The sequence below is a fragment of the Rhinatrema bivittatum genome, chromosome 4, assembly GCF_901001135.1.
Source record: "Rhinatrema bivittatum chromosome 4, aRhiBiv1.1, whole genome shotgun sequence".
Lineage (NCBI taxonomy): Eukaryota > Metazoa > Chordata > Amphibia > Gymnophiona > Rhinatrematidae > Rhinatrema > Rhinatrema bivittatum.
In genome coordinates, this window is record NC_042618.1 from 319542443 (window position 1) to 319566134 (window position 23692).

At 43.1% G+C, this 23692-nt stretch overlaps 1 protein-coding gene across 2 annotated transcripts in view; it reads left to right on the forward strand.

Moving 5' to 3' along the window:
* The first annotated feature begins 21004 nt into the window (after nt 1–21004).
* LOC115090787 (protoheme IX farnesyltransferase, mitochondrial) overlaps nt 21005–23692 on the forward strand; it is a 483471-nt gene continuing 480783 nt past the window's right edge. The window contains exon 1 of one of the 2 annotated variants that reach the window (XM_029600293.1): nt 21005–21161. In XM_029600293.1, the coding sequence (XP_029456153.1) occupies nt 21131–21161 (31 nt within the window). In that variant the 5' untranslated portion in view covers nt 21005–21130. The remainder of the gene's footprint in view (nt 21162–23692) is intronic. The other variant, XM_029600292.1, reaches the window with a different exon arrangement.

Consider the following 23692-nt stretch of genomic DNA (forward strand, 5'->3'; position numbering starts at 1 on the left):
AAAGGATTCACAGCTGGATGATGGGGTAGGATTGTCCACATGCAGATTAAAATCTCCTAGGATAATTGCTGGAGCGTCCAGTTTGATGAGGGTTGTGATTTCCTCTACTAAGGGGGAGGGGTCTGTCTCAAGGAGGCCCGGAGGGGCGTAGACGAGTAGGATTTGTAGTTGTTCCGAGGTGAAGAGACCCATTTCTCTTCACCTCGGTGATATAAAGATATCACTTCCAATTTGTTTGTTAAACTCTATATGGTTCTTTAAAATTCAACCTGCTGCAAAAATAGCTTACTCATCTTTATTTTATTTAGATGCCCAGCCATTTCTACACCCAAGGCAACTTGCAACAGCTTTATATAAATTACTATTTTGTAATATATGTGTACCCTTGCTGCTTGTTATGGTTGTGAGGTGTTGGAGTGGATTCTTGGGTACTGCGGTGATGGCCACTCCCACAGGGAGGAGCCCTGTAAGGAACCGCAGAACTAGGCTAGACTCTATACACGCAGACACAGAAAAGTTGAGTTTATTATACAGCTCGATGGTACTGCCCGGGGAGCGGGCAGCAGTGTAGGTAACCCAGCAGAAGTAGTCCAGGGGTCCTCAGCAGAGGAGACCAGTCTCACACTCGAGTAGGTGATAGGCAGCGCAGCGTAGTAGGGACAGGTCCCAGATGTAGAGTTGGAGCGCTGAAGCTGAGACAGACTGAAAGGGTTAGTACTCACTGAAGCAGAAGCTGTATAGTAGTAGGTCCTGGCAGGCAGAAGTTGTTCAGTGGCAGGCACCAGATTAGGGAGAGCAGGCCCTCGAGGAGCGAGTACCCAGTATCCCCAGATAGGTACCTGAAATAGAACAGAAGGGCCCCCCAAGGAGCGGGTACCCAGGTTAGAGAAGAATTACCCCGAAGGGCAGAGAGAGCTTCCTGCGGCAGCTGGGAAGCAGCAGAGCAGCTTAGATTGGAGGCAATCCAATCCTTGCTAACTCAAGTTTGTTAGCAAACGAAGGGCAGGCTAAATACCAGGATGTGATGACGTCACTCTGAGAGGACGCCCCGGAGGTTCCTGCCATGACGTGTATATAGACGTGGGTGGCGTGCCCGCGCGCGCACCCTAGGAGGCCCTCAGGAAAATCATGGCGAACACCATCACTGTTGCCGATCCGGGGACGCCAGAGAGAGCGGCATGAAGACGCGGCAGCAGTCATCTTCCCAAGGCTTGAGGAGAGAGAAGGAAGAAAGGTGAGGCACAGAGCTCGAAGCCGTCTGAGACCGACGGACGCAACACTGCTGTGGTAAGGTTGGCTCAGCTTAAAGGGTAGGCCCCATAGGCCCTCACAGACAGCTGGCAGAGCTATGCAGGAAAGAGACTGGATTGGAGCTTCACCTATACAAGCCCTTTTACCTTGGGTTGAACCCTTGGGTTCCAGGGGCTGGCAGGTCTTAGGCGAGAGTATCTCTGGAAATGGCGTAGGCATTTATTCGGGCCAGACAAGGGTCAGAGGCAGGCGGCAAAAAGGAATGGTCAATGTCCAGGCAAAGCTCAGGGCCAGAAGTCAGTCTGAGGGGAGGCTGGGAGACAAGGAGCAGGACTGATACAGCAGGGCAGGCAGAAGGAACTGGATAAGACAAAGCAGGACAAGCTGGAGAGATGCAGCAAGGCTGGGCTAGAAAGACGAGACAGGAAACAGAACGCAAGTACCAGGAAGCACAACGATGCACACAACGATGCAGGAGACTTGTTGCTGAGCAGCGGCTGGGGATATCATCTAAGGACACCACAGCCTTTTCCTGCCGCAGGCCTTTTAAATCAACAGACTTTGGGCACGCATGCACCTAAGGGGAAAGGCAGAGGCAGCAGCCCTGGCAGCATCCTGCCACATCTGAGAGCTCCGGTGGGGACCCACCGTAGAGGGGAAGCCTGGCAGTTTGCAGCATTGGGGGTGAGTATGGCGGCCTACGGGGATGTCCCACAGGCTGCCAAATGTAACACATTACATTGTTAAAACATCAACACAGTTCAATAATCCTAACATAAAAATAATTGGTCACAGCCACAATCTAAAAACTCTGAGTAAATAGCCAGGATTTAAGAGATTTCTTAAAAAAATCAGCAAATTTGATATAAACTAAATTTCTTTAGGCAAAGCAGTCCAAAGAGATGGAGCTCTACAAGAAAAAGCCAGCTGTTGGGTCTATATTAAGCAAACTAGTTTAGACGATGGAAGATATAATAGACCCTTTGAACTAGACCTCAAGGCCCAAGCCAGAACATAGTATCTGTTCTCCCAAATAACTAGGAGCCAGATTATCTAGAGTCCTAAATGTTAAAATCAAGATTTTTAAACTGTATTCAAAAAGAAACAGGCAGTCACTACCAGCTGAGCTTACTATATAGAAACATAGAAACATAGAAATGACGGCAGAAGAAGACCAAACGGCCCATCCAGTCTGCCCAGCAAGCTTCACACACTTTTTTCTCTCATACTTATCTGTTTCTCTTAGCTCTTGGTTCTATTTCCCTTCCACCCCCACCATTAATGTAGAAAGCAGTGATGGAGCTGCATCCAAGTGAAATATCTAGCTTGATAAGTTAGGGGTAGTAGGGGTAGTAACCGCCGCAATAAGCAAGCTACACCCATGCTTATCTGTTTTACCCAGACCACGTTACACAGCCCTTATTGGTTGTTTTTCTTCTCCCCTGCCGTTGAAGCAGGGAGCTATGCTGGATATGCTTGAAGTATCAGTTTATTCTTCTCCCATGCTGTTGAAGCAGAGAGCCATGCTGGATATGCATCGAAAGTGAAGTATCAGGCACATTTGGTTTGGGGTAGTAACCGCCGTAACAAGCCAGCTACTCCCCGCTTTGTGAGTGCGAACCCTTTTTTCTTCTCCCCTGCCGTTGAAGCAGAGAGCTCTGCTGGATGTGTGTAGTATCAGTTTTTTCTTCTCCCCTGCCGTTGAAGCAGAGAACTATGTTGTATATGCATAGAAATTGAAGTAACAGGCTTATTTGGTTTGGGGTAGTAACCGCCGTAACAAGCCAGCTACTGCCCCCTTTGTGAGTGCAGATCCTTTATTCCACATTTCCTTTTGCTGTTGAAGCTAGAACGATGTTGGAGTCACAGTAAGCATGTGTACGTTTATTGAATAAGGGTATTGTCTCCAGGCAGTAGCCATCATTCTGGCGAGTCACCCACTCTTCATTGGCGGCCTCTTGACTTTATGGATCCACAGTGTTTATCCCACGCCCCTTTGAAGTCCTTCACAGTTCTGGTCTTCACCACATCCTCCGGAAGGGCATTCCAGGCATCCACCACCCTCTCCGTGAAGAAATACTTCCTAACATTGGTTCTGAATCTTCCTCCCTGGAGCTTCAAATCGTGACCCCTGGTTCTGCTGATTTTTTTCCTACGGAAAAGGTTTGTCATTGTCTTTGGATCATTAAAACCTTTCAAGTATCTGAAAGTCTGTATCATATCGCCTCTGCTCCTCCTTTCCTCCAGGGTGTACATATTTAGATTCTTCAATCTCTCCTCGTACGTCATCCGATGAAGATCCTCCACCTTCCTGGTCGCCCTTCTCTGTACCGCTTCCATCTTGTCTTTGTCTTTTGTAGATACGGTCTCCAGAACTGAACACAGTACTCCAGGTGAGGCCTCACCAAGGACCTGTACAAGGGAATAATCACTTCCCTTTTCTTACTCGATATTCCTCTCTCTATGCAGCCCAGCATTCTTCTGGCTTTTGCTATAGCCTTGTCACATTGTTTCGCAGACTTCATATCATTAGACACTATCACCCCAAGGTCCCTCTCCTGCTCCGTGCACATCAGCCTTTCCCCCCCCATCGAATACAGTTCATTCGGGTTTCCACTCCCCATATGCATGACTTTGCACTTCTTGGCATTGAATCTCAGCTGCCATACCTTCGACCACTCTTCCAGTTTCCTTAGATCCCGTCTCATTCTCTCCACTCCTTCCGGCGTGTCCACTCTGTTGCAGATCTTAGTGTCATCCGCAAAAAGACAAACCTTGCCTTCTATCCCGTCCGCAATGTCGCTCACAAAGATATTGAACAGGACTGGTCCCAACACCGATCCTTGCGGTACACCACTTAAAACCGCTCTCTCTTCAGAGAAGGTTCCATTTACCATCACACGTTGTCTTCTGTCCGTCAACCAATTTGCATTCCAGGTCACCACCTCGGCACTCACTCCCAAGCTTCTCGTTTTATTCACCAGTCTCCTGTGCGGAACCGTGTCAAAAGCTTTGCTGAAATCCAAGTATATGATATTGAGCGCTCTTCCTCGATCCAATTCCTTGGTTACCCAGTCAAAAAAGTCAATCAGATTTGTCTGACAGGATCTTCCCCTGGTGAATCCATGTTGTCTCTGGTCCATCAATTCTCCAGACTGTAGATAGTTCACTATTCTCTCTTTCAGCAGTGACTCCATTACTTTTCCCACCACCGACGTGAGGCTGACCGGTCTGTAGTTGCCAGCCTCCTCCCTGTTCCCACTCTTGTGAAGCGAGACCACCACCGCTCTTCTCCAATCATTCGGCACCACTCCTGTTTCTAGGGATCTATTGAACAGGTCACACAGCGGAGCTGCCAGAACATCTCTGAGCTCCCTCAATATCCTTGGATGAATCCCATCAGGCCCCATGGCTTTGTCCACTTTCAGGTTCTTTAGCTCTTCCCATACATTTTCTACTGTAAAAGGATTTTCATCTATTCCACTTCCCACCAGTTTTTTGTGTGTAGAGATGGTCCTTCTCCAGGGTCTTCTTTAGTGAACACAGAGCTGAAGTAGTTGTTTAATATTTCTGCCATTTCTTCGTTTCCCTCCACACATTGATCATTACCACCTTTCAATTTCACTATACCACTTTGGATCTTTCTCTTTTCGCTGATGTATCTGAAAAATGTTTTGTCACCATTTTTTATCTCCTTGGCAATCCTCTCTTCTGCTTGACTTTTTGCCAACTTGATTAATTTCTTTGTCTCCCTCAGTTGATACAAATATTCTTCTTTGTGTTCCTCCCTTTGGGATCTTTTATATGTCTTGAATGCTGTTCTTTTAGCTTTAATTTTGTCAGCCACCTCCTTTGAGAACCAGATAGGTTTCAATTTTCTTTTGCTTTTCTTTACATTTCTAACGTATAGAGCAGTTGCCTTGGTATATGTTATGTAATTGTTTTAGGGGCCAATTTTACATAGTAACATAGTAAATGATAGCAGAAAAAAAACATCCGGCCTATCTAGTCTGCCTAGTTATCTTAATCATACCGCTAAGGATTCATTCCAGCTGCCAGCCACAGAGTGAAACCATCTTTCAAGATTTCTCCATGTCCTTACTTTTTTTTTGTGTCATCCTCCTTTCCACTTCATCATCTTGCGCAGAAAAACATACATGTCCATTTTGTTTCCTCTAGCACCCATCCTTCCCATGCCTAACCACAAGGCTCTGTAATAAAACAGCCAGCAGTACTAGTATGGTCGTTGCCCAGATAGCTGGTCTTCTAGGTCCCCAGCATAGCCTGCCAGATAGCCCTGGCAATATGATCACCTGCATTTCCACTAGGACTTCTAGTTAATTACAGAACGTGCAGCCTGCCAGACAGAACCAGCTGCTAGTTTGATTATGTTATCACACTATGGTCTAGATAGCTACCTAACAGGCTGTTTGGCCACACGTTTTAGACGCGCTATTATTACCCCTTATACTATAGAGAGTAAAATGTGCCAAACCGGACATTTTATTCTCAGAAATGAACGCCTGGCCAAGGGCAGGCGTTAACTTCAAAGCACCAGGAAAAGTGTACAGAAAAGCAGAAAAAACTGCTTTTCTGTACACCCGCCGACTTAATATTATAGCGATATTAAGTCGGAGGCACCAAAAAATACAAAAAAAAAAAAAACTCTGCCCAAAAACTGATGCTCAATTTTGCCGGCGTCCATTTTCTGAACCCATGGCTGTCACTGGGTTCAAAAACAGATGCCAGTAAAATTAAGCATCGGTTGTCAGACCCACTGACAGTCGCCGCTTCCACTAATAAGGAGACGCTAAGGACGCGCTAGTATCCCTAGCACCTCCTTATTAGCATGCGGTCTAATTTGAATACAAAAACTCGCACCCAGGAGAGGTGCCTGGGCGTGTCATGAGAGCGGGTGCTCAACTCGGAGCACTGGCTCTTCCTCACGTTTTATTGCATTGGCCTGATTATTAATGAGCTCTTCCCATTACACTTCCCCCACCCTTCCCTTCAGTCAGTCATTCACATCACTTCCTGGTTCTCTGTTCTTTGTTTTTTTCTACTGACCAGAGGGTATCCTCCATACAGTGCACCTACTTTACATAATTTTATTTTTGCAAGAAATAATAGAGATTTCCCATTTTTGTATTAGAAAGGTATACCAATTTGGATACTGAAGTGGTTTTCCTGGTGCCTCCTGGATGCAAAGGTCTGGTGAGGACAACATTTACCAAGGATGTCTTGAGTGGAATATTTTTTCTTCAAAGCTGTTTTCCATGATGTATGGTAAGTAGGTTAAGATGTTTACTGTTGTTTAGAAAGACAGATTGACCTTTTGTGTGGGAAAGTTCTGAATGAGTACTTTATAGGTGAAATGGTACATCAGTATTTTTCAAATAATTGGCTCTGTGGCCTTGAGGATATTTCTACAGAGCTTAGATTTTATGCTATTATTGTAGGATGAAGGAACATAAGAACATGCCATGCTGGGTCAGACCAAGGGTCCATCAAGCCCAGCATCCTGTTTCCAACAGAGGCCAAACTAGGCCACAAGAACCTGGCAAGTACCCAAATACCAAGAAGATCCCATGCTACTGATGCAATTAATAGCAGTGGCTATTCCCTAAGTAAACTTGATTAATAGCAGTTGCTGATGTGATACTGTCCTATCAGGAAGATAACAGGAAAGCCCCTATTTCATGGGATGTAGTGGAATTTCAGGGCCATTGTCTCATTACACTGTCTCATTACATTCAGAAAAAAACTTAAGACGTGGCTGTTCCACCAAGCCTTCGATGATCCTCCAGACAACCCTTAGTCTTCTTTATCCACACTTGGACATAGAAGATTAAAGTCTTACAACCATTCAAACGAAGAACTCTGGCACTTACTGATTAAAGCATCTTTTGCTTTAATCCAAATTCCTTTTGGACTATGCTTCTTTAATTATTTTTTGGCCTTTAACTTCCTTCCAGCTCTTAAGCTTCCCAAGTTTTTTACTCCTTGTTAAATGTAACTTTATCTTATTCTCTTCTCTTGTTAATTACTTTTATTTATTGCTTCTGTTATACCCTTGTTTTATGTAAACCGATCCGATATGGTTTATTTACTATGAAGGTCGGTATAAAAAAGTGTTAAATAAATAAATAAATAAATAAATAAATAAATAAATAAATAGATTAAAAATAGCTGCATATGTTACTATGGACCTAATTTACTATGCATTTTCCCCGTAGACATAGAGTAGGAGAAAAGCCTTAATAAATGTTCCCCTATGTTAGCAATGTGTTTAAAGACATTGGGGTCTTTTCCTAAAATCTTCTTGGCAGGACAGTATCAAATCAACAACTTTCTGAAAATCACTATGACACTTTAGCATCTATAGAAGAAAAAAACTGGACAAACTGTGACACGATAACCACAATAATCAGAATGAAGTCACATATACACTATGGTTCTTTTCAATAAGGTATACCCTCATTTATGGGCTGGTGCACACTTCTGCCTACCGGCATTTTTAACTTTTAGGTACAACTGCCAATTTGGCTGCCCATTCATAATACGATCATAGGGTTACCCATTTTTTGAGAAAAGACCATATTTTAACGCCGCTGTTGATTTTTACAAAGCGGATGTTTCGTAGAATTTTTTAATTTTTCAAAATTTTTTCCGCCATTCTTATCTTTTTTCTTTTTTTTGTCTTGTTTTTTTGAAGATAAGTATTCACATTAGTCTCTTTTCCAACATTTTACTTAGAGAGAATAAATCCACTTATCTCTTTTTAGTGGAAAAGCAGGAGTCCCCAAAGCTCAACTGCACACCACTTTGCTAGCTTGCCCCGCTCTGCTAGCTTGCCCGACACCATGTTTCGAAGTGAATTCTTCGTCAGGGGCTTAAATGCTGAAAAGACCGAATAAAACATGTTAAACACAACTTTTGAAATGTTACAATCCCTCTTTGAAAAACAGAGACTTACAACATTGGAGAGTCGATCAAAATATGCGGCTAATGCAGATCCGCCATCTTGATGCTTGCGTTTTAAAGACGTGTTTGCATTCAAAACGAACCAATCAGAGAGCCCTTGGCTTAGAGATCAGCTGGACTATTGAAATGTCCCTTTAAATCAACGAAGGCCAATCGATGACATCATTCATCCCCTGTGGCGATTCTGATTTCAATTTAAAGATCCATTTCTGTTCTTTATAATTGAGAATAGTATGTAAATCTCCTTTTCTAACTGTTTGTGGGACCATATCCAGCTGTTTGTGGGACCATATCCAACTGTTTGTGGGACCATATCCAAAACAGTTAGAAAAGGAGATTTACATACTATTCTCAATTATAAAGAACAGAAATGGATCTTTAAATTGAAATCAGAATCGCCACGGGGGATGAATAATGTCATCGATTGGCCTTCGTTGATTTAAAGGGACATTTCAATAGTCCAGCTGATCTCTAAGCCAAGGGCTCTCTGATTGGTTTGTTTTGAATGCAAACACGTCTTTAAAACGCAAGCGTCAAGACTGCATTAGCTGCATATTTTGATAGACTCTCCAATGTTGTAAGTCTCTGTTTTTCAAAGAGGGATTGTAACATTTCAAAAGTTGTGTTTAACATGTTTTATTCGGTCTTTTCAGCATTTAAGCCCCTGACGAAGAATTCACTTCGAAACACCAGCGGGGTCGGGCAAGCTAGCAGAGCGGGGCAAGCTAGCAAAGCGGTGTGCAGTTGAGCTTTGGGGACTCCTGCTTTTCCACTAAAAAGAGATAAGTGGATTTAGTCTCTCTAAGTAAAATGTTGGAAAAGAGACTAATGTGAATACTTATCTTCAAAAAAACAAGACAAAAAAAAGAAAAAAGATAAGAATGGCGGAAAAAATTTTGAAAAATTAAAAAATTCTACGAAACATCCGCTTTGTAAAAATCAACGGCGGCGTTAAAATATGGTCTTTTCTCAAAAAATGGGTAACCCTATGATCGTATTATGAATGGGCAGCCAAATTGGCAGTTGTACCTAAACGTTTAAAACGCCGGTAGGCGGAAGTGTGCACCAGCCCATAAATGAGGGTACACCTTATTGAAAAGAACCATAGTGTATATGTGACTTCATTCTGACTTTAGCATCTATAGCATAGATGAGCAAACATTTTTGCCCCAGTGTCACATTATTGACTCTTGCCTGGGCCATTTACTGGGGGGGGGGGGGGGGGGGGCGGCTTCCTGTGCCCCATCCTGAGAAACAGGGATAGGGGAAAAATGAGTATATAAATTTCTATAGTCAAACCAAGAAGCCCTGACCCGGGGCTTTTTAAACACTTTTGCACCACTACCAAGAAAAGGTGCACTCACAGCCTGGGAGTAAACCTTCAGGAAGGAATCACCCCCTGATCCTTTCTGAACCAAGCACTTAACAGAGATAGCAAAATCATGCCGTTCCAGTTGCCCTAATAAATCCTAACTGATCTTCCCTTCCTAATGATCTCTGCGGCTCCAAAACGCTCTCCAGCACAGATTGTAGCCAATAGACCTTCCCTTCCCTTCACCTGTCACAACCCCTATTATCAGTGAAAATGCATCAGCTGGTGTGGAGGAAAATTGCTCCCTGATGCTCAGTGTGAGATTTAATTGATTTATAGTAAACCTTCTGGGGCCTCACAGCCTCTAAAAGTGGATCACAAGCATGAATTAGCAAGCAAAACAAAATAATAGAATAAAATAAAACATATGTTAAAATAAACCCCAAACGAAGATGAAATAAGATCAATTTACAGAAATCAATCAATTAATATCCCAATTCAGCCCAAGCCAAATACTAAAAAGAAAACAATAGGCAAATAAGATACACAAAAATTACAAAAGCATCTAAAGGGCAATCTCATCTAGCAAAACAGATCATAAAGCTATCGCATCAAAAACGTCTGAGAACATCCCCCAGTCTACCTTTCCCAAACATTGTAATATCATCCACCCAAAGAAGAAAGTTACACATTTAAAGAATAACCAAGTTTTTAAGTGCTGCTGAAACAGCATGTAGTTGGCAATATTCCTTTATCCGTAAGGTATTTCATAAATACTGGGCCCATCTCTAAAAATGCCCAAGACCTAATTCTCGCCTTGGTTATGGTTTTAAATGATGGAATTGACAATCTAAGCTGCTGAGATGAGCCCAACCTTCTCCTTGGATCATTCATATCAATTGATCTTATCCATAAGGTGAATCAAGGCCTCCAAAAAGCCTGGAACATCAAGAATGAAGTCTTTAAATGAATCTGGAATATTGGCAGCCAACGTAGTAACAGCTAAAGGAGTGTAACTGTCTCTTATCGCTTACTATTATAATAGTCCTAGCTGCCATAGTCTGTATAGTTTGTAATCTACTGAATATTTTTAGGGAGGCCAATATAAATAGAATTATAGTTTAGATGTGAAATGGCTGTGGTCTGTATCACTGACTTTAGATCTTCCTAACTAAGCACAGGGCACAAAAAGATTTTTATTTATTTATTTTCTACCACAGCCTGTACCTGTTTATCAATAGAAAATGTTGAGTCCTGAATAATTCCCAGATTCTTGACTTGAGATGGCAATTCAATTTCTGAAGCACCAATACTGATCTTTGCAAACTGAGCTGGCATAAAATCTCCATCTTATTCAAAGTCCAGTGGGGATTCAGCAGACACTGATGCACCCACCAAGGAGATAATTGGTACGACTGCCTCTTGTGTTGCTGCCCGTAGCACAAACATGACGATAAATAGCAAAGTGAGGCTATTTGTCCTTGGGAGAGCTGTGCAGGTGCCCTGTGTTTCCCTGCTGGTCAGGGATGGGGAAGAGAGAGGTATTCCCAGAGGCACAGCTATGCATCCATTTGGGAGGAGGGGAGGGAGGGGGCGCCAGCAGTCCTGATGAATCACTGAGGTACTCACCAGCTTTTCTTGGAAGTCACAGCTGCCATCTTATGAGTGTTCAACCCCAGGCCATAACCATTGTATTGCTGTAAGCCAATCAGATCATAAAGCTATCTCATCAAAAGACAGGCTAGATTTGGTCCATGGGCCATAATTTGATCACCTCTGATCTATAGGATGCTAATGCATAATACAGGATGCAGAAAATTTCTACTATTCCTGAACATCACAGCTGTTAGTTTTATGTGCAGTAACACAATGCAATTCTGAAATTTATGATTAATGAGAATTTGTATAAAATGGGAATTGAGATTATTTTTTTGTCCTACCAGTTTGTTCCTGCTCTCTTGGGCTTCCAACTCAGAATCATTCTCTATTGGGCTATGATGCTATAAGCCTTTTATTTGCAACTACTTGGGGGCGTTCCACATACCCCCCTCTTCCTGTCTAGCTCAATCATTGCAGTGACAGATCTCAGCAAGGACCACAGATTGCAGCTCTCTCTAAAACCCGGTATGCATGCACCTGGAGCCTGCCCATTACGTGTTGCTGTTGTGCTATGGCTGGGATTCCCTAAACTCCCAGGAGCTGTAAACAATGCCTCCACAGCATCCCCAGCCCTGGCAGGGAAGAGGAGAAAAAGCTGGCCTCAGAAATCAAACCCAGGTCTCCCACACGGCACAGTCTGCCACTGAACCATTGGGTCAGCCTGAATGAAAATGTTAAAGTGTCAAAGTACAGGTAGTTTCCAAATAAAAGTGCCTTGATCTGCTGCAGAGAAAGCAGTACTCTCTTTAAAATGAACTTTTGCTATAAGAAAGAGCACGTAAGGATTTGTATTGAAATTTTAAAATATTCACATTTCCCTCTCATAATATTTATTTGTTTATTTAGCACTTTTATATACCGATATTCTGGTAACAGAGTTACCAATCAAGTCGGTTTACATTACAACAATAACCATGACATGAAGATGTCTTACAATAAACAGGTTCATCGAACTTGGATACAACGAAATGGGTTTAACAGCGTAAATAAAATAGGAATCAGGAATTAATAGTAGGACAAGGAATCAAGATTTGACTACATCGGGCAAAAAATAGGGCGAAAGAATCTCTTAAGGGGTTACCAAAGGCTAAGATCACTGGTGTGAAATCTAATATGATACTGAGTTAGGAGAAGGCTTGGTTGAACAACCAGGTCTTGAGTCTTTTTTTTAAAGGTGATTGGGCATTGTATTAGCTTGAGGTCTGGTGGAAGAGAATTCCAATGCTTAGGGCCTGCAGTGGAGAAAGCTCTTTTGCTTAATGATGTTTTGATCGGTGGGGCCTGAAGATTGTCTCTGTATGCATGTCTCACCGGTCTGGAGGAGGTGCGAGGTTGGAGTGGGATCCTAAGCTCCAGGGGGGTGATGTTATGAATCGCTTTGTGGATTGATGATAGAGCTTTGAACAAGATCCTAAATTTGATAGGGAGCCAGTGCAGGTTCTTCAGAATGGGTGTTATATGGTTTCTTTTGTTAGTTTTGGTTAGAATCCTTGCTGTAGCATTTTGTAACATCTGTAAAGGTTTTATAGTGCTCGCAGGGAGGCCGAGTAGTAGTGAATTACAGAAATCAATTTTAGTGAAAATGATTGCTTGTAATACTGATCGGAAATCTTGGAAGTGGAGGAGGGGTCTCAACCTTTTCAAGACTTGTAGTTTGAAGAAGCAGTCCTTTACTGTGTTGTTGATGAAGGATCTGCAGTTCATTTGGTTATCCAGGATGACTCCCAGATTTCTGACTTGGGGGGATAGAATTATTTGAGAGGCGAGGCTTGCGTTAGATAATGGGTGATTCCCTTCATGGCTGATGAGTAGGTATTCTGTCTTGTTGTGATTGAGAATCAAGTTGAGACTTGTAAGCAGATTGTTGATGGCTTGTAGGCAGGTATTCCAAAAGTCTAGAGTTTTGTGAAGTGTGTCAGTAATTGGAATCAAAATCTGAACATCATCAGCATATAAATAATGGATTAGATTTAGCTTGATGAGTAGTTGACAGAGTGGGAGCAAATATACGTTGAATAAGGTTGGGGATAGTGAGGAACCTTGTGGGATTCCCAGTGTACAGCTGACTGGGTGAGACTCTTCTCTGTTGATCTTGACCTTATAATGCCTGTTCTGGAGGAAGGATTTGAACCAATTGAGGGCGACACCTTTGATGCCAATATCCGATAGGCGGTCTATAAGTATATTATGATATATCAAATAAGTATAATAAGTATATTATGATATATCAAATAATATGTAAGAGAGTAAAATAGTACAAATGTTTTATGCTAAATTTCCTATTTGGTTATAAGAGGAACAGAAAACTGACAAAATCACTTTCATTTTAGATTAAAATGGGAGTAATGCAGCTATGGCAGGGGATTTTCTAGAGCAGAGGTCTGCAAATTTTTCAGGGAAAGTGCCACATAGATCACTTCCAATCACCAAGAGGGCTGGGAGCAGGAGGGAGGTTCAGCATATTTTACCTTTGGATGATTTGAAATGCTGAGAAAGGTTGGGGACAGGGTATCAGAGATGATTGTGCTCTTTCATTTTCAATCTCCAGGCTCTTGCCGGCAATGGGCTTCAACCAGTATCAAAAACGAGCACCGGATTTTACGTCATGGGAAGTAGTAAATTACGTAAATTCTACATTTACAAGTAGTAAATTACGTAAATTCTACATTGTTCAGAAGTTGGTAACTCTGCATCCTGCATCTGCCCCAAGTTCTATGTGGGTTCACCCCTTCCCCCCTCTTATTCATTCACACTTGTCTCACTCCTCCCCTCCCTATCATTCACCCCTCTCCCCCTTACTCTGGCGGTACCTGGCCACCCCACTAGTGGCTTTAAGTTGGCTCTTCTTCCACTGGTATAGCCTGGCCTCCCCGCCAGCAGTGCTCTTCATTGGCATGAGTCTAAGCCAGCTCTTCTCTCACTGGCGGGGCCTGGCCTCCCCGTCAGCAGTGCTCTTCATTGGCATGAGTCTAAGCCAGCTCTTCTCTCACTGGCGGGGCCTGGCCTCCCCGCCAGCAGTGCTCTTCATTGGCATGAGTCTAAGCCAGCTCTTCTCTCACTGGCGGGGCCTGGTCTTCCCGCCAGCAGTGCTCTTCTCCTGTTGGCAGGGCCTGAAGAACACCACCAGCCTTTCTGCCACACCTAAAAATACTTGCGCTGCAAGCTGAATCTGGCTGCACGAAGGAAAAGCAGGATGCCCCAGAAAACGAGCCCCTGTGGGCCAGATCTGTAGTTTGGAGATCCCTGTTCTAGAGATGCTACGGCTATACGCAGGAGTAAATATGTTTCAAGAGTCTGGGAAATGAACAAACATCACTTAGATGTGTGGGTGAATGAACCTTTTTGGGCTGGCCTGTGGGCAAAGTGGAGGGTCCCTGGTGACTCCTCTTTTGCACCTTTTTTGCAGCCATGCCAAATGAACTTAGGGCTAGATTTATCAAAATGCGGTAAGTACCGCATGCGATAGCAAAAGGGGCGTGGTTTATGCTAATGTAGTATTTATCGCAATTACCTATGGAGAGAGAGAGAGAACGCGAGCCTGGCCATAATAGCATGTCCCATGCATAGGTATTTGTATCCCTAGGATAGGCCCACCTAGTAACTCGAGGTGGGGAGTAGGTAAGAGTGTAGGGGGTTAGGGGCCGCTTTCACATTGTACATGAGACGTACGAACAGAACAGTGGTCTCTTGTGAGGATTGGCTGGCCTTCGGAGTGAGGAAACTCACTCCGAGATGAGATTTGGGCAAGGGTCTCTCAACCTAGCTTGATGGACTACATCTCTCTCTCTCTCTCTCTCTCTTAACACATTTCAAAAAGGTGTAGCTAAAATTCTGCATTATGGCTGTGCGATACTCTTCGCAGGGAGCCCAGCCTACTCCTCCCATTTTTTAAATTTGCATCGCACCATACGATATGGTGCGATCGCATGCGGTAAACACGTTTTTGCATGCGTTAAAGGCCTATCGCATGCGAAAACAGGGCTTTTCGCATGCGATAAGCCCTTAACGCATGCGAAAACGCCTTACCGCATTTTGAAAAATGAGGCCCTTAGGTAGCTGGCTGGGCTGACAGAAGACCAAGGATCCAATGAGTCTAAGCTTTCTTCTGATTGCTTCATAGCTGGCAATTCAGCAACAACACACTGCATCTGAACCCACAAAATTAATAAAAAAAAATCTTTTCTGACCCCTAATATGGCAATCAGCTCAGAATCATTGGACTTTTCATTTAACATTTAACTATAATCATGATACTCACATTACATCTTTTTCCTCTAAAAACGTGCCCAGCTTACTTTGAATATCTTTTGACTACACATTTCCCCAGGTAACTCCCTTCATGATAGCTGCTATTCACCAAAACCCAAATATTTTAAGATACACATGCTTGGAAACCCTGAAACAGCAGGGGTGAATCATGTCTATAATTGTAATTGATGCAGAGTGGGAATCAATACTTACTGTGTATACTTTAGGGACTTTGCTCCTTATTCAGAGCATACAGGTTTGGTATGTTTAAGAGAGAAAATGATTTGTCTAAGAGGTTGCTGTACTTCCTGACTTCAAGTCTTCCTGTGTCTGTAAAGTGGTCTGCAGTGTGAAAAGCTTTATGTGACTTCAAATATGGATACTTTTTTTCCTTGGACCTGTAAGGAAGTGCATCCTAATGGATACAAGCTAGCATCATCTCAAGAGGATAAGCTGAACCAGTCCTGGCTTTGGTCTTCTTGAATGCATGGAGATACTGGCCTTTTTCCTTGAGGGAAATCAGGATACATTGCCCTGCATGCAATAAGGTAAAACCAGAAGGCATGGAGGAGCATAGTGGTTAGAGCAGCAGGCTTGAGAACTAGGGAAGCTAGGGTTCAAATCCCATTAATGCGCCTTGTGACCTAGGGTAAAACTTCACCATCTATTGCCTCAGGTACCAACTTTTTTCCCCATAGACACAAAATAGAAAAAAAACATGTAGTTAATAGGCCTTTTAGATGTAAGCTCTCTGGGGGACAGAGAACATACTTACTGTGCCTGAATGTAAATGCCATAAGCTACGCATGAAAAAGCATGAGCTAAATCCAAAAATAAATAAATAGTTGCTCAGCCTGTTCCCCTTGACCCACTTTAGTTTATAAACCATTTTCCCACTGTCAGTGGCTCAGTTGATGACTATACATCAGTTGTTTACTCTTTCAAAAAATAAAAAGACTAGGGGACACACCATGAAGTTACTAAGTAGCACATTTAAAACAAATAAGAGAAACTACTTTCAATGCACAATTAAGCTCTGGAATTCATTGCTGGAGGTGGTGCTAAAGGTAGCTAATGTAGTTGGGTTTTAAAAAAAGGGTTGGACAAGTTTCTAGAGAAAAAGTCCATAAATCGTTACTAATCGACATGAGGAAAGTTATTGCTTATCCCTGGGTGGAAGGAACATGGAGGTCCATATTCAGTCACAGTCCGGGATAGCAAATTTAGTTGGACAAACTTATCCAGCTAACTTTGGAGGTATATTCAATAGTACAGCTACACTATTGAATATAGCTGGCTATCTTAAATTTAGCCAGCTAACTTTATCCGGCTACTTTAGGACAGCTCTATGGCATGACCAGACGAGGCCAAATAACTTATCCAGCTAATGTTACTCCTCCCTGAAACACCCTTGGAATGCACCTACTTTATCTGGCTAAATTTTAGTCAGATAATATGATATCTGGATAATTTCCCAAATATTCATTTAGCCAGATAACTAGTAAGTTATCCAGCTAAATGCTTCTGAATATGGACCTGATGGAATTTATCTACTATTTGGGATCCTCCCAGGTACTTATAACCTGGATTGGCCACTGCTGGAAACCCTTGGTCTTGCCTAGTATGGCATGTTCTTATTCAGTGTTTGGCATCTACCCTCTAGAACAGGCTCCAGCATGAACTCTGGACCGAAAATAACTATCTTCACTTTTGCAAAAAGACTGTCAAATATTCCAAGTTTGGGGTCACTGTATGATTTGAAAGGAGAAATAAATGTCACCTATTTACCTGTTCCATCCCACTTGTGGTTTTATAAAACATTATTACAGGAGTTCCCAACCTTTTACGGGGCATGGTTCCCTTTTCTCCTTCAAAAACTTTGCAGACCCCTATGTGCATCTCTTAAATTTTTACATGCAGTTAAATGTTATATGGAAAATTGACTGATGCAGTTGCAATATGCACTGCAGAATAATTTGTAATGTATAAAACTTATAATTAAATAAGGAAGTTTCAGATATATATTGTGCTCTCCCCTTGTGACCTCTTCAGGAGAGCTCTCCCCACTTCCACTATGATGTCTTCCCGCTTTCCCTCGCCCTACGGACCCTTCCTGAGTGCTCTTTCTTCCCTGAAGCCCCTTCTCCAGTTCTGTCCCCTACTGTCTTCCTCCTGGGACCCCTTTCCTGAGTGTTTACCCACCTGCTGTCTGCCCCAGGGCCTTCCCTCTTGCCCCCCACCATGGCACCTTCCCTAATGTCTTCCCTTTTGTTCTCCCCTCCTGTGTCCTCTTCCCTGATCCTTCCCCCTCAAGGCCCCTTCCTGAATGTTTTCTCTCCTGCGCTCCTTCTTCCCTCCTGCCCTTCCTCCATGGTCCCTTTCTGAGTACCAAACTCCCCTGCCCCCCAGCCATGGCCCTTGAGTGTCTTGCCTCCTGTCCTCCTCCCCTTGTGGCCCCTTTCCTGGTCTTTTCCCTCCTTCCCTCTCCCCACAGCACCATCCTAAGTGTTCTTTTAATTATTTACTTGGATTTATTACCCACTTTTTGGATTAAGAATTTCACCCAAGGTGGGTGGGGAACAACATATTCAGAAAACATCATATAGTCTGAAGGACTTAATATCCATCCATGACATGACTAAACAAGGTAAAATGCAGAACAGGACTGAACTTGGAATAAATCAACAAGACTAATAATACAACGCATCTCAGTAAAATCAATACAGAATTAATTAGACAAGAATGCATACATCTCTGCACAATAGGTTATAAGAGCATTTTCAAAGCAGTCATAAATACAAATAACTTTGTAAATAAGTTGCAATAGCACATTTAAGGCACCCTTATAAGGTGCCAGTTTTTAGCACTCCCTCCTGCCCTCTTAAGGTCCTTCCCAAGTGCTTTCACTCTTATGCTGTCCCTCTTGCTGTCTGCTTCTTGTGACCCTCTTCTCCACATCCTTCTAAATGCGGATCCCAATATAGCATCATCCCTCCTGCCTTCCTTTCCTCCGTCCCCTACCATGGCCATACTACTCCCTCACTGTCAGGCCAGCAGGACAGCCAGAGCACATGTAGCAGTGGTCAGAAATGTTCCTCAGGGCTATTACCCTGCTTGCTGCTACCTCTGGTCATGTGGAAGCAGCAACTGTTGAAGGTGTTGGTGGTAGTGGGCTTCCCCTCCTCTTCTTGGTGCAGCTATAGACTCCTTGCTGTGGCAATCAGTCGCACTCTTCCCTTCCTCCCTTCCCTCCTCTCCTTGGCATGGGATCAGGCAACAGGAGCCTTAGAGCAGAGCTCATCAGAGGTGAGGTCTGCCTGCTCTATTTAACAGCAGTTGCACTTTGATTGTCTTCCTTCTGTGATGGCCTTGCAAACCCCAGGTTGGGAACCACTGGTTATCATATCCTTTCTAGTCATTTTCTCTCTGAGCTGAAGAGCCCAATCATGTTCAGCCTTTCTTCATAATTTTTGCTACCCTTCTCTGTACTTGTTCTAGTTCTGCTATATCTTTTTTGAAATGAGGTGACCAGAACTGCACACAATACTCAAGGTGCGGTCACATTAGGAACTGATACAGAGGCATTATGATGATCTCAGTTTTATTCTCCTTTCCTTTCTGAATAATTCCTAACATCCTTTTTACTTTTTTTGACCCTTGCCATACACAGAACTGAGGATTTAACAGTCATTCTGTACACTGCGATGTGCCGTTATCGCGTGCGTTAGGGCCTTATCACATGATATAAGGCCCTAATGCACATGATACCGGCTGCATCACTGTTGTATAATTTAAATCAGAGGAATGGGAGGAGTGTGGGGAAGTTTATGGCAGTACTGCGGGAAATAACACCACCTTTTCTCGTGGCGCTATTGGGGCAAAAGTGTGCAGCCCGGCCGCAACCATGGTAGGTGAAAATGCACCACCATCCCTTTTTTCCCTGCAGGCATTTATAGCGTAAATGTGTTGTCCACAGTGACACAAATGTGCTTTTCTTGGGTGGTGCCTCCTAATATGGAACCCTATATACACATCACTTTGCCCTTGTCCACATTAAATTTCATCTGAACATATTTATTTAATCCACTTTTTGCAGCACTTCAAAGTGGATTACATTCAGGTACTGTAGATATTTCCCTAAGTTTGTACCTGAGGCAATAGAGGTAAAGTGTCTTCCCCAAGGAATTGAACCCTGGTCCCCTGGTTTATAGCCCATGGCTCTAACCACTAGGCCACTCCTCCACTATCCAGTCCTCTAGTCTGGCAAGGACTATCACCAATAATTTGTTTGACTTTTATTTTCTACACATTCATGTGAACTAATATGGCAATTACAATACTGTGCAGTTTAGTTGAAACTGATGCAGTTAAAAAATTCCGGAAATCATGATCTGAACTCAGATGCATAAATATTGTGACATAACTATCTTATATTGTGTTTTAAGAACTGAGCTTTCCTTCTCTATCCCAAATAAATCATTTCACTTAGAATTAGTGATTAATACTTTTTGATTTATTATTTTATTGGAATGTATTCTAAGTTTTATATTATGTACTCTTGCCTTGGGGCTTTGGAGAGTGGTGATTAAAAAATGTGAATAAATGAATACATTTTTAAGAAATTTCTCCTTATGCTTACAGTAGGCTTTCCATATTCCCAAAACGCAAGCTATAACTGACCGTAAAATCTATTTTTCCTTCAAAACTCCAGTACCATTATTACTCTGTCTTCCAATTGCAAGGGCAGACCTTCAGCGTTGGAATCCATAGAACTTTTTTAATTCCAGAAAGCCCCCTAGAATATTACTGAATTCCAGCATTCACCTGCTTAGAGGGCTCAGTCAGTAAAACCGGCTTCACTGACAGTCAGTACCTAAATCTTGCTAGGTACAGTGCCGCTGGGCTCAGAGCTACAGTACGCATGCTCACACTTCGCATTCCCATGGCAACCGCACGCCAACAGCCCATCAGATTCAGAGAAATAGTAATTTTTCGTCAACGTCAGAGCATAAGATCCAAACAGCGGGCCAAGCACTCCAGATCCTGCTATTCGCTCGGCATCTTCTGCATCCCCTCGCCAGTACCTCGTGCCTTCTATCTTCACCTCGCCTCCTCCCTAACTGCGTTCTGGCAGCGCAATGCGCACATTCACTTTATAGTTATGAAAAAATAATAATTCCATCTGCAGTACAAACGGTTAATTATTGCTGACCATCCTCAAGTTCTTTAGGAAAGACGGCTGTGCATTGCACATAGGACGACAATCTTTAACGGGCCTGCACAAAGTTAGTGGGGGTCAGGAAGTAGCGCTTGGTTTATAGCAGGCTATGGCCCGCAGGTAACCTGTGATGTCTCCATATTGATGTTCATGCACTGACGTCTGCAGCGCCTGCTTTTCCTTTCTTTTTCCGGTGGCCGCGGTTGCTGAATGTGGGAACATGAAAGGAGAAAGCGGTGGCTCGTTGACAGTAGCACAGTGAAAAAATCCCGCCTATAAATTTAAAAAGCAGGTCAATATGGCTGCAAAATTACATTACTCGGTACACTTCCTAACCTTCGCAGCGGGCAACGGAAATGCGTCACCGGAAGCACATCTTTAACCTGCCTGCCAAGATGGCGGCGCGCAGGGTGTGAGGGAGGACAGCAGGGAGAGGCCGGGGAAGGAGTCCTCGGAGTATGGCTGGGACGTCCTGTAACAGCGTGCCAGGTACCGGGAGTGGAGCCGCCCTCCGCGCTCACACGTTAACGCAAGGGAAGCTGGAAGCGGTCGGGTTAGGCTACCCTGCGGTCATGGGTACTTCCGGCAGCTTGGCTTCAGCTGCCCTCTAGAGCTTCCGTGGTGTCAGGACCCCTATTACTCCTACTAGCGTTATCTTATTATTCTAGGTCCACCAACCAAGTTCCTGGTTTTACTCCATTATGCAATTATTAGGAGGAATCCATGGGAAAATCAAAATTGCAAATCCATGAATGCAGTGAGGCAAAACCAGGACTGAATGAGCCTCTTCGGTTGACCTGAGAGATAACATTACTAGCACATGCTGCCACCATGTAAAAAAATGAGTGATTTTTTTTCCAGCTGTCAGTCCTGTGCCTTGTTCTCCAGGGCTTGAGACTAGGGTTGTTTCCTAGCCAAGGTCAAGCTTGACAGACTAATTTAGTTCTTGTCAGACTGATCTGGTTTGCTCCATTGCATCTCTGAACTTGTATAGTATAATTTACTTGTTTACTGTGATTAGTTTTGTACCCAGCTTTGATTATTAAGAAAGAAAGTACAATAAATTAAATAGATACAATGGAACAAAACTACAACTGGTTTCTCTCTTAGGTTTGACATGGGAAGGGGGCAACCCTAGAATGGACAGGGTTAGCACTGACCTGGTTAGCTGTATATCATGTTTTTATTTTTTCATTTTTATATCATGGGGAAAAATATAAGCCCAGTATCCTGTTCCAGCAGTGGCCAACCCAGGTCACAAGTACCCGGCAAGGTCCTAAACCATAGATCCCATGCTGCTATTGTGCAGTGAAATGTAGTTATTCCATAAGGGGTCAATTTTAAAAGCGCATGGCCATCCATGTGCTGATTTTATAACATCCTCGCGCTGGCGCAGTATGTTATAAAATCTGATGACCATGCATGCTGGATTTTAAAATCCGCATGCGCAGGGGAGGTGAATTTTCGTTAAATACACACAGCGACACAATTGGGCCTTCCCCAGTACCTTCCCAGTGTACTCCAATTAAGAGCGGACTGGGAGGGAACTTCCCTTCCTAAACTTCCTCCCTCTTCCCCTCTCCTTCCCACCCCTAAACCTAACCTATCTTTCTCAAAATTTATCTTATTACTTACTGCTTCACTGGTGCAGCAGTAATCTCCAGCACGTGCTTCCCCGGAACAGTGGCTAATGGCCGCTGTCCCAGCTGGCCTTCGGCCCACCCCTTTTTCAGGGGCCAGCCCTTGTGTGCGTATCTGTGGTTACGTGCATGGCTGGGTTCTTTAGAAAATGCACATAGCATGAGGCCACACACATAATTACTGGTATTTGCAAGTGTGGCCCTTTGAAAATTATGGCTTAAGTCTACTTGGTCAACAGTTTATGGACTTCTCCAGGAATTTGTCCAAACCTTTTTTAAACCCAGTTATGCTAGCTACCATAAACATATCCGCTGTCAACGAATTCCAGAGCTTAATTATGTGTTGAGTGAAAAATAATTTTCTCAGATTTGTTTTGAATGTGCTGTGTACTGATCTCATAGAGTGTCCCCTAATTTCTATACTTTAAGATTTTTTGTCAGTTATGCTGCATTTAACTTCTTAAATTACCATCTAACAAATTTAAGCTTCTAGCAAAACTTGGCATTTTCACTAGTTATTATCTCTAAACAGCCTCAGAGAGTTGAAACAGGCAGGAATTTTGTTTGTAAGGGATCAGCATTTGAATTATTCTTGGTTTAACTTGGTGACTCTCCCAGTTTAATAAAAATTACCATTTTCCTCTTCTAAAAGGTGGCTGTTTTGATTGACTTCATTGGAGCTTTTTGCTGTAAATAGTTGATTCTGAGTGTAGTTTCTTTATAAATGAAGTTTTAAGCATATACAGAAATGTTTTTAAACTTTTTTTTTTTAAGAGGTAAAGTAACCAAATCAGTTTGAGTTAAAGGGTTGAATGATTTAGTGCATGCTGTAATAGCAAAATGGATATCAGTTGATGTTATGTTTATCGGCTCTCTTCAAATTTTCCTTGCTGCTGTATATTGAAGGATGTCTATGGTGCATAAAGCTCTTCTTTGAAGTTAGGAAACTTCACAGAACAGCTTTATGCAAAGTACTTGTTCTCTAACAGGATGATGTACCCTGCCTAGAGCTTGAGGATTTTCCCAGCATCAAATTTTGTCTGAAACTCTTAACATTTGTCATTTTGCCTTCCTTCAAAGCATGTTGGATGAAAACTAATTTTTCCTTTTGGTCTGCTACATCAGTCCATTTCTCAGCAGTTGAAAACAGAAGTCACACCCTTTTCCTTGACATCAAGTCTGATCATAAAAAGGGGAGTAGTCCTAGGCCTATGCCAGTAGTCTGCAGCTGTGGGCAAAGATAGAGCGGGACTCTTTGTGCTCCAAGAGTCAGGGTACAGTTCCGACCTAGTACAGCACATTGAATTCTTGGGGCAAAAACCTTGTGGGGTTGCTTCCCCCAGTATATCTGCCATCCAAAAGGGTTCCCTCTCCCTCCAG